This window comes from Xiphias gladius, chromosome 23 (genome assembly GCF_016859285.1).
Source record: "Xiphias gladius isolate SHS-SW01 ecotype Sanya breed wild chromosome 23, ASM1685928v1, whole genome shotgun sequence".
Lineage (NCBI taxonomy): Eukaryota > Metazoa > Chordata > Actinopteri > Istiophoriformes > Xiphiidae > Xiphias > Xiphias gladius.
The window spans coordinates 6416614-6428781 of NC_053422.1; the positions used below are offsets into that span (position 1 = coordinate 6416614).

The 12168-nt window shown below is 38.5% G+C and overlaps 1 protein-coding gene across 1 annotated transcript in view; it reads left to right on the plus strand.

Annotated features, from left to right (window-relative positions):
- fstl5 (follistatin-like 5) overlaps positions 1-8400 on the plus strand; it is a 157857-nt gene extending 149457 nt beyond the window's left edge. Inside the window, exon 16 of the mRNA XM_040120213.1 lies at positions 7698-8400. Within this exon, the coding sequence (XP_039976147.1) occupies positions 7698-8400 (703 nt within the window). The remainder of the gene's footprint in view (positions 1-7697) is intronic.
- Positions 8401-12168: the final 3768 nt, after the last annotated feature.

Genomic DNA, 12168 nt, shown 5'->3' on the forward strand with positions numbered 1-12168 from the left:
CAATGCGTTGGCTACTTAAGGTCCCGTTCAGTCACAAAGTGGATGAGACTGGGGCTGCAACTGAATGATTATTTTTATTATCAATCATTTTCTCAATTCAATGAGTCTATAAAATGTTCAAAAAGAGTGAAAAATCTCACAAGCTTCCAAAGATCAAGCTGATGTCTTCAAAGGTCTACATTTGCCAACTGGCCCTTCAAAAATATTCAATTTAAAAAGGCCATAATACACAGCAAAGCAGCAAATTCCTCACATTGGAGACGATAGAACCGGAGAATATTTGGCATTTTTTGCTTGAAAAATGACTTAAACACTTTAGTCCAAACTGACACAAATGGGTGGTGTATGTCGTTAACTCGAGATGTCATATAAAGGATGGTATATACCACACAAGTGTATCACCTGAAGCAGCATAATCCGAGTAGGCACCCAGAGTGCAAGTGAACGGTCTCAAACGCAAACCAAACATTATTATCTGTATTTAATTCTGCCTTCACAAAGTTTGTAATGTTCCCTTTTTGTTGACAGTCAGAGATGTGTAATCTCAATTTTGTGTTTATGAGTGAGGTCATAGTTAAAGTTGGTGTTGTAACGGACTGCATTATATTCAGAGGTGTTTTGTAATACTCTGCCGCCCTCATGTATATAAATAGGGAGGTCAAGGCTAGAAACACCTCTGGATATAATTTACTCCAGTACAACACAAACATTAACTCTGACCTCAATGCTAACACAGACATTGTTAGCATGTATGTGTTTTTTTTTGTTTTTTGTTTTTTTTTACACCTCCTCGTCAGTTTAAAAAATAAAACTGAACATTACAGGCATCATAAAAGTAGACTTAGGGCAGAATCGTATTGTATTATGTTAGACTGTACAGATGCGCCTAATCAAGTGGTCACTGAGTGTATATATCGTAACACACATCAATCAGCTAATGTTACTTGAAAAAAATGATGCCATAAAATCCTTTCCCGTTTCGCGCAGTCCTTGTGTAGTTGGCGCGGTTGTAACAACCAAAGTGCTCCGTGTTTACATTGCTTCAACCAGCTCTGTCACGGGAACAAGGGTGTAGGCGGTGTAATTACGCTGCTAAGCTTCCAGAATGGTAAGTAAATGCTGATGACCCCCATTCGAACCAAGCAGCCTTACGTCGGCTCGGCGTCATGTTAAATGAAGGCTGGCGTAACACGTTCTGCTGCCACAGAGGAAATAATAATTCATGACGAGTGAAAACGAGTTCTTAGCGTCTCCCAACGTCTTTACTGCAGAAATTAACCGTGGAGAAAAGCTGTCAAGCAGCCAAGAATCACATCTGGCACATATGGTGGGCTCAAGAAAAAGTCTGAAAAATATTAACTATCGAACAAAAATTTTGCCAAACAGCCAAACGCTGTTACATTGTCACATGATAATGGGAGGATGAGAAAATATCAATTCAAATCCATTTACTGCGAGTAAATGTTATTTTGTATAATATCAGATACAAATCAGACAACACCTGCCTCCTCAGTACTGATGCTGAAGTCCCCAGAATCTTAGTGTCAAATGGTTAAAGAGGCTGAACACTAATCGTACGAGACATTAGCGCACTTGGAGTAGGATTACTAATGTGTTTCCACCAAGATAACATGAAAAAAATTCTGCATAGAGCATTAAAGACAGTTGGCACCTCACCTCCTTTCTTTGATTTTAGTTAATCAACTACAAAGCACAGACATGCTGAATGCGGAGTGTATCAAAACACTGTTGTGGTTTTCACAAGTCATTAGCAGTTGTCTAGCTCAGGCTTAGCGTGTACAGAGAAAAGCCGATCCCAAACGCTTGACTAATGTCACGGAGAGGCCAGGAACCGACAGGAGGTCTGGAGGATTTCAGGATGTTAATGGTCTCCTGGAGAGGAGGAGTAAGCAGCTGGGCTGAGGGTTACTGGCACAGCTGTAATTAGATCCACTGAGACCTGCAGGGAAGATTGCAGGAAAGTGTGGCTTTTTTTTTTTTTTTGCAGTGTTGTATTTGAAAATTTAAGTCTTTATCAGCTACTTACTCATCATTCTTGATGCTCTTTAAATAAGGTTACTGTTTGCTACTGCTACAGCCAGGTCCTCTTATTATGAATGTCGTTTACATGCCTACAACGCGAAACACAATACCTGAGCAGTTACCTTCACATAGTATAGACGCCGTGCATCTCACACATGGCATGTTAATGGCGTGATGGTGCGAGTTCTCTCAGTGTTTAACTATACAACCATCGAGATTAACCAGCTTTCTCCCTGTATAGATGCAATTCTGCGGACAGGCAAGTAGAACTGATATCAGGACAGGGCAGTATGGATAAAATCCACTGTTACAGTATACTCTAGGTAAGTTTCAGGGCTGGAACTAACAGCTATTTTCATGACCAGTCATTTTCTTGGTTAATTAGTCAGAAATCTGTGAAAAATGCCCATTGCAATTTCTAAAAACCCAAGCTGATGTCGCCAGGTCTTGTTTCGTCTGACCAGCTATCCGCACCCCGAAAATATTCTATTTCAAATGACACGAAACAGAGAAAAGCGGGGAATTCAAAACTGTGACTTCAAAACCTAAAGCCAGTCAGTTTAATGTAACGTTGAGACAAGACAAAAGCAGCAAATCCTCACTGTTGAGAAGCTGGAACCATCAAGTGTTTGACATCTTTACTTGAAACATCAATTGTTTATCAATACAGTTGCTGAATAATTTTCTGTCGATCGATCAATTGACTAATTGCTCTAATTTTCGTTATCAATTAGTCTCACAATGTGTTTAGTCTATAAAATGTCCCAGAATAGTCAAAAATGCCCATTAAATGTTCCCAGAGCCTTTATTTTGTCTGTTTTGTCCGATTTATGGTCTAAAACCAAACAAGATTCTGTTTTATAATCACAAAACCTAGAGAAAAGCAGCAGACAATGTTTGGCACTTTAGCTTGAAAAAGGACTGAAACTATTCATATATCATCAAAAGAGATGCCGATTAACTCTCTGTCAGACGACTAATCTGTTATTCGAAATAAAAAAAGACAGGAATACGTTTTTTGCTAATCCAGCATGTTAAAAATTTGACAAATCAAGGAACCTCGTCCAATTTATGCAAAAATCATCCAAGTACAGTACAGTCATAAAGCAGGTCCTTGTTATTTGTCCAAAATAGATTCATAAAACACAAGACAAGAGGGATATAAAATGGATAGAGAATAGTTAAAATGCCATGAGCAGTATGAATGTTTTATGACTGTTTCTGACATCTTGGGATCATGTTGAAAATACATGCTCTCACTTCAGTTACGTATGAACAGCTTGCCAAAACCTATGCTGGCTGAGGAATTTTAATTTTTGCACGGTGTAGTACATCCCTCAGCCCTGACTGATATGAAATGATATCTAATCCAAGTTCGAACAAATGAAAACACCTTTACGAAATAATAAAGTACGATACAATAACCCTGGAATATGCAAACTTAAAATGTTGAAAGAGTTAAATGTTGATTTAATTTTATTGTACATTTTTGAGACTATAATTTATCGTAATTTTGTATTAGACTGCGTTATATTGTTAAGTGTTTTTAATATTTTGTCCCTAAATGTCTTCTCCAAAAAAACTTAATTCTTGCTTTGATTCAGTATACTTAGCTGAAAGCAGATGGAAGTAGCACACTGAGACTCTGTGGGATCTCCATGTACTATGGTTACAAACCCATAATTCAGCCTTGTAGTCCTCTCGTGTGAAGTAGTCCTCTGTATATCTGCCAGAATATATCAGTTCACAGCTGAAGTACACAAAAAAGCTTCCGGTATATCCATGTGCCTGGATGTTGTTTTATTGCAGATATAAGGAAAGCTTGAATTAACTACTGCCTTGTGGCTCTCTATTTTTTTTTTTTTTGGTTTGTTTTTTAAGTATCCACACAGCTATTTGTCTGCTGGCAGGAACGCAGCATCGACTAATCGATGCAGCAGCATGAGCAGCGTGTTAGCAGCCAACATATATTCAGCAACTTCCGGGGATTGTTTAATGACTGGGGATTCCCTCAGCAGCTACTGTAAAGCAAGGAGGAACTTCTGGGGGCTGTCATTCATTAAACCCATCGACTTACAGTCTAGCAGACCTGCATGTAAGAAAAAAAAAAAAAAAAAAAGCTGTTATTTATTTTTACCCACATCTACAGTATTGGGTTGCCCGCGCCTATCCTATTTTTCACAAATTTCTAGTCATTGAAAGGAGAGCCCTTTTGGCAAAAACAAGCCGAGCGAGATGTTGATTCGATGCTTTCAAGCTGGAGGATGGATGAACAGGTATTGCTGTGTTATGAGTATCTCTTACTGTGCAGCAGGGTTACGTTCTTTGTTCATGAATTTTGGTACAGGATCTTTAACTGAACTGCAGGGTAAATATTTCTTTGGGGTCAAGTGTTCAGAACCGGTCAGTTTTTTTAAACTGAAAATACCTACATGACGATAAGATGATAAAAGAGGAAGTAGCTTCATTTGAACATAACCCCGTTGTTCGGAACCGGGGAGAATCTTTGATGCATTAATCAATGTTACAAACGGCAAACAGCAGCTGTCAGTTTGGCAGCGAGCAATCTGGATCTGCCACTGAAGCAACCCAGCTGTGTTCACATCAGAGCGAGGCCAAACAATGTCTGATTATTAATTTGTCATAAATGGAAAAAAATCTCACTGTTGGTGAAAATAATCTTTTCAGCGCAGGATAAATGCAACGTTGACCTTTAGCTTCCAAGCATGTTACAAATATAGCACAGCATTTGTGCACCACTCATTGATTTGTCATAACAGCCACAATATTGAATACAATCCATTGCAAAACCGTTTCAGTGTCTGACAGGTACAGTGATAATATTGGTCTGTAAATCATCAGCTCTGTCTCCCAGTGGATGAGAATATGTTTTTTTTCAGGTTTAAAATACACATTTGAAAAAAAAATCTTTCTAAATTCTTACCAGTCTTAGAGCTTATTTTTTTAAGACTGGTGGGACATGGCAGGATCAAGAACCACCCAGTTTAGTGTCAGAGGGCTTCCTTTGAATTTAATCTAACATGTTTAGCTTTCCATGTCACATTAAGGCTGTTCGGTTGGTTTGACATAAGACCTAAAGTCTCCCAACTGTTCAATTAGAAGATGGAAAAAATCTGTCTCATTTTTAGAATGACACAGAAAATAAATGTCACTTTTCCTTCAGTGGAGGTACTACTATTTGTGAAAGAAAATGACTATATCAGTTGTTTACAGACCTGTGACCTGTCCAGGGTGTGCCCCACCTCTGGCCCAATGTCAGATGCGATTGGCTCCAGCCCCCCACGACCCTCACAAGAATAAGTGGCATAGCAAATGGTTGGATGGATGGATATCAGTTGTATGAAATTTAATTTAAAGTTCTTAAATGGAGATAATTGTCATTTGCAAGTAAGAGACTTAATACCAGTTTAAATGACACAAAAAGCTGTGAACTCAAAACATAGACTTGCAGGTTTCCAAACTATTTGCGTGCACTATTTACTGCAACTTAAACTTAATCTTAAATGTTTGCGTTCAAAGGATATCAAAAATAATGATGATGTTCCACAGGGGAAAAAAAGGACATCTAAATATCTCCATCCAAATCAAAACAAAAATAGTTTAATTTAAATGAGCCACTTGGATTTAAAGTGTGTCCTGACAACTTTGGCTGTTTAGCCCTGCATAGACATTAACACTCCAATGTCACCTTATTGTAGCAGTAGGAAATTAAGTTAGTGGTTACTGTGGCCTCTCTTAAACAAATGTTATAGAGAGTTCAGCACTTTGTTCTGTTAATTCGCACGCACAAATTATCGTAGACAACCTGCTGGACTGCTTTAAGAAAAAAAAAAGAAAAAGTTCAAATCTCATCTTTTATGACCCTGCCTGGACCCAGTGGACAGAATGATCTCTGGATCAATGATTCCCTCTACAGGGATGATAATGGGCTTCGTGGCTTTCAAACAGCCATTTTCTGTTCACAGGTACAGACAGCTTGGTGTTCAAGTGGCATAAAAGATGATGAATAACGGCAAAATTGAAGTGCCTGTCAGCATCGATCAGCTGGTATTCACATTTAATTGAGGCTTGTCAGCTCCTTGCATATTCCCCTACTACCCTGTTCAGCTGTTAAAATGTAATGTGCCATTAAGAGATTCTTTGGGTTTTTGTAATGAGTAGCATTTTCACTGACTGATGGCCATATATAAAATTGCTATAATTCTATTAGAGGGAAAAGAATAGATGATGCTAGAATGCCAATATGAAAATTGTCAGGGACTAGAATTTGCCTGTTGAAGTGGTTAAATGGACCTGTCGGCAACATTTCATTTTTTTTTTCCTTTTCCTGAACATTTCTTTAAAATTATGCCAGTCCAAAAAATGTTCATGATTACCCAGTGCAAATCAATCTGCATTTATTATGGGTTGACGTCATCTTGATACGTGGATTGTACTGCTCTATTTCAAGAAGATGTCGACCTGCTACTTTAAAATTCATAAACCATGGAAACAAAAGGAATCACAACATTTAACCGGCATATTCCTTACTTAGAATAGGAAAAATGGATTTTCAGACCCAATGCATGATTAAAATTTCTTTTTTTAAGATTAGTTTTACTTAGTATTTCATGTTATCTTAATCATCCAAAAAGGCTGCAGACCCAGAATTCATAAGCAGCTCTACTTCTTTATAACTTTGGCTGTAATTTTGAGCCTACTCTACTGTTGCAGTGATTTTAAGTTTGTGAAGTTAAGTTTGCTCTGTATATTATGAATTCATAAAATATAGCAAGACCAAGAGTCTATGGTCTATGACCATGCTTGTTAACATGCTTATGTAGCAGGTACAATGTTTACGATGTTCTCAATCTTAGTTATTGCTGTAACATAGTACAGCTGAGACTGATGGGAAGGTATCTGGTCATGAACCAAAGTATTTGACAGTTTGAAAATGCAACATGATGATGGGGCTAGATGAAAAAATACAGCATCACCAAGATTATTATGATTCATCTTGCATTGGACATGGATATGTGTTTCAAATTTCATGTAACTTGAATCGTTTTAGAGACATTTCATTTAAATGTTAATTACAAATGTCATCCTCATAGTAGAGCCAAAGGAAAAGTTAGGAAATCACCTAAATCAAGTGGATACATTGTCTGGGATCCATGAATGCATAAAATTTTGTTCCAGTCCAATTAGTAGATGTTGAGGTATTTGACAGGATAAGTGCAAACTTTGACCTGCTGGTGGCGCTAGATGAAAGTTAGGGGACCCCCCAAGTCATTAGAATGTATTCTTTAGGCACCATGGATGTGTGTAATTTTATGGAAATACATTCAATAGCTATTGAGACATTTCACTCAAAAAACAATTGTCAATCTCATGGTGGTGCTTGAAGAAAAAAAGTAAGGGACCACCAAAGTCGGACGCTTCACTCTTAGGGGAACATGAATGTCTGAAATATCCCAACAACTATTGGATAGATTGCCATCAAATGTTGTACGAAGTGGATGACTGACCGATTGGCATCACCATCCCTACAGCCATGTCAATAACGTGACTAAAAAAATGTCATAATTTGGGTTTTACAAGACAACAATTTGTTATTGATTGAATCTTTGTTTTTCTCTTTAAATTCACTACAGATTCGGCCTCATCCTTCATCGAAATGAGCCTGTCCTCCACAAGATCGACCTGGAGACGACGTCGTACGTGAAAAACATCAGTTTACGGGACTATAACTGCATCCCCAAGTCTGTAGCCTACACCTATCTTGGCGGCTACTACTTTGTCAACTGCAGACCTGACTCCACTGGTGCCACACAGCCCCAACTCATCTTGGACAGTGTGACGGATAGTGTGATTGGACAAAACCGCGACGTCACCGGCACTCCCTACGTGTCTCCAGATGGTCATTACTTGGTCACTGTCGATGATGGTGATGGCTTGATGAGGATCCAGACAATCTCAGAGCGGGGAGAGATTCAGGCACCCTTCGACATCCACACCAACCTTCATCTCTCAGATCTGGCCTTCCAGCGCTCCTTCACGGAGGTCCACCAGTACAACGTGTTCGGCAGCTCCGGCCGTCAAACTGACGCTCTGTTTGTAGAGCTGAGCACTGGCAAAGTTAAGATGATCAAGAGCTTGAAAGAGGCCACCAAGTCGTTTGAGTGGCCGTGGAGCAGTAGGAACAGGGTAATGGCAGGCAGCGGAATGTTTGGACAGTACCTCATGACCCCGTCTAGAGAGTCCCTCTTTATCCTCGACGGATGGCTCAACAAGCTGAATTGTGAGATCACTGACGTCCTCAGAGGCAATGTGGTGGTGTGGGTTGGGGAGTCTTAGGTCGTAACATCAAGACCCAAGGATCTTTGTTTTCCTCAAAGGTACTGTTGCACTGAATTCTGTTGCAGATTCTTTAATTTTGTGGGCGTACGATAGTGAAAACCACAGATTCCACAGAAACCAAATTGACCATTTGTAAGTCCATTGGATGAAGAACTGTCATCCAAAAAAAAACAAACAAACAAAAAAAAAAAGACGAATACAAGTGAGGGAGTAATTGATTGATACTGTCTTAAAGCCAAGTTAAAGTAATGTTTTTCCACTGGGTGGTTTGTCTTTAAGTCAACATAAAGTTGCTTGCTGGTAACATTTTTCAGGAAAATTGGTATGAAGCCGTAAATATCTGCAACTTTGCATTATTATTCACATTCAGTTGTATTCAATGTGTGGGAATGCTGTAGATAATCTCTGAACAAAACTAATATTTAAGTGAATTGGCAGAAATAGAAATATATACTGTATATGTCCAGATTAACTCTTGTAATATAAGTTTACCCATCCCCAACTTTTTCCTGTGCCTTCAAGGAAAACTGCCCTCCATCAGAGGAATTAGTGTAATTATTCCCAGTATGACTGCAAACTACACCTCTTCTTTTGACCCCACCATTCGTGGTGTGCGTGGTTACTCATAAAATGTACCGCTCTTGTCTATCCGTCCGTCCGACGCAGCCGACTCAGTCTAATTAAAACGAGCCCTTGCTGTGATCCCATCCTGTTTGAAGTGGAGACTGAGTGGTTCATTATGGTTGTGCGCTCTGTAACCTTTGTGTTAGAAGGTTCTGAATGATATTTTATTTTCCTTTTTATTCCAAAGCAGAAAATTAAAATCAGTGGTGATGTTAGTTAAATTGTACCAGCTTTATACACTGCACATTGTGAAATTTAAGTATTTCAAAATGTTCCTTAGCAATGAGTCGATAGAGCACTTTTGTGTGAAGAAAATCCTGTCATAACTTCAATATCCCTGGATCAAAAAAAAAAAAAAAAGAAAAGAAAAGCATAGTCGAATATAATAGAATGAACTGTGGAAAACATGCATTGTCTGCTCTGTTTGATAGCGTGTTCCACGTGGATGTTTTAATGTGAAGTAATGAGCAGCTAGCACACTGGGGAATGGGGTAGTTGTGGTTGTACTGTGTAGAGGGTCTTTGAGGATAAGCTCTGACTATGAGTAACAACTCTTTCTGAATGCTCCTGCAGTAGATTCGTAGCTGGCAAGTCAATGGAATCCGTTTCCTAGCTGGACACATTTCTATGCATTTTCACCCTAGCACTCTATGACTCTGTGAATCACAATGGGCAACTGTATCTCAAATTTAGTATGGACCTTTGATGTGTACAGATTATATAAAGTCACTCTGTCTTTCCTGTTAAATCTTACTCGTATATATTTTGGTATTTAATTTGAGCCTTTTTCTTCCCGTCAAATGTTGCTTTTTCCAACCTTTAAACCTGACTGTACTGCTGATGACGACCTCTGACCTTTCTCTCTATTTATGTTCTGTACATAGCAGCTGACTGTGAGTCCATTAGTTTCCCATGAATGTACAGATTCACGCAGGTTCTCCTCATTTTCCGAGCAAATAATCAGCACACTCCTTTTTAAGAAATGAAAACACACAGCTGTCATTATCAGCATCCTGTACTGTAGTACATTGTGATCACCAACACCGCTTTCGCCTCCACATAACCATGTCTTGTATGTTCATTCATGTGATTGTTATTTATATAGAGAAAACATGCTTGTCATTTTACCCAACAATAAAAACTATACCATGAAAAACAAGTGGGATGTCAGCCCTTTTCCTTAACAACCTTCTGTAGCCGCTGGTACTCAGACAGTCACGCACTGAGAAGTTTCCTTTAGGGGCTAAAACAGCCTGATGCCAATTATTAGTCTAGAAAAGATGCTACAGCAACAAGGTCAAGACTCTGTTGCCCTCGCACTTTCGGCATATTTATTTTGCTCCAAAGGATGCAGTGTAATGGTTTTAATTAGCAAAGAAATAAAATATAATTGTGTGAGAGAAAGCAAAGCAGACTGAATTAACAGGAAAGCAGGGCAGTATGGGTATGAGTAACTTGTGTAGTAATTTTTTACTTTAATATGCAAGCATTTTACTGGTGTCAAGTAGGAGCTAATTTTAAGTAGTTCATATTCTGTTTAGTTTGATCCTTAGCAATGGATTAAATCAGATTTTAAAAACAAAGTACAAAGAAGCATAGAAGGGAAATAGGCAAGGACAAATACCAAGAAACTGTATATAAAGTACAGCACTTGAGTAACTACCCACATGCCTTGGCTTAACAGTATCTGGCTTCAAGAATGAGGGGTATGGTTTTCCTGTAAGCTATGATATACGATAACGTGTTCTGATAAACAAATTGTTTTACATATACGAAATACTTTCTGTGACCATTATTTATTTGCCCTTGAAGAAAAATGCCAGAAAATTCCATCGTTCCAGATTCTCCAGTGTGAGGATTGGCTGATTTTCGTTGCCTCAACTGATAAAAAAAAATTGAATCTCTATGGGTTTTGGACTGTTGGTTGGACAACACAAGCAATTGCAAGAGGTCACCTTGGGCTATAGGAAATTGGGATTGGTTTATGTAATATGTCAGAAAAATGCCAAATGATTATATGAGTAATTGAAAAAATTATTGACAGAATAATCAGTAATGATGATAATCATTGAAATCAAGAGGGAAGTTCACCATTTCCTTCAGAAGAGTTTGGCGTTTTGTTGAATGACTAATTTTTTGAAAATTCTCTCGGCTCGTATGATGAACACAGAAAGGTTTTCAAATCAACTCTTATACGGAGAAATGCCAGACCTGCCAGTTTGATTCACTGAATTTTCTATCAGTCACAACCTTAAAAGACCAATTCAGTGGATCATCGATGAAATGTAATTTCTTTTCCACTGATCTGTGCTCAGGCAGACATGACTGCATTAAAACGATATTCAACGTATTTGCGTATCACCACGGGTAACACTCCCAGGCGGCGTGTAATGTTTTTACCCTCTGGGCTTATTCATCTTTTTAAACGTATGTGGCTGCAGGTTCTGTCAGGTGTTTTGTATAAAGGGATCCTCTAGATTGCATAACGCTGTACACTTATCTTTGAAATCCGCGTGTAGCAGTACTTCCATCTGAACAACCCCCACATCAGATAAGCCTGCAGCATTCAACCACGTCTGTAACAAAGGAGAATGGGGTCTCACATTCTCAGTTTGCATCCTGTATTTACTGTATGATTCATTTATGGTCTATACACCCAGTAGTGGACTTGCAGCTGAGTTTACACTTACTAGTAATCAGGGCTGCAACTACAATTATTGTCTAAGCCGTGTGAATATTTTTCAGATTATTTGATCAGTCGTTAATTAGAGTGCCAGAGCCGCATGATGCCTTCAAATCGCTTGTTTAGTGTAAACAACAGTGAAAACCCAAAGATGTTCCCTTTTATATTAGATGAAACTCGAGAAAAACAGCAAACCCAGAAATCATCTGAGAAGCAGGAATTAGTGGAAATTGTTGAATAAATTATTATTGCAGATAAATAGGTATCAGTGTATTCGATGACAAGCGGCAAGAAACCGAAGTATGTCAGCGATTGGACTGGCACGTTTATGTTTCAGCTGTTAAATGTCCTGCTCAGTACCCATGAAATAAATAATTACATTAAATAAGGGATCAATATCAAAAATGTTTGTGTTATGTGCAAAAAAAATTTAAATACAAAAAAAATAAACGCAGACT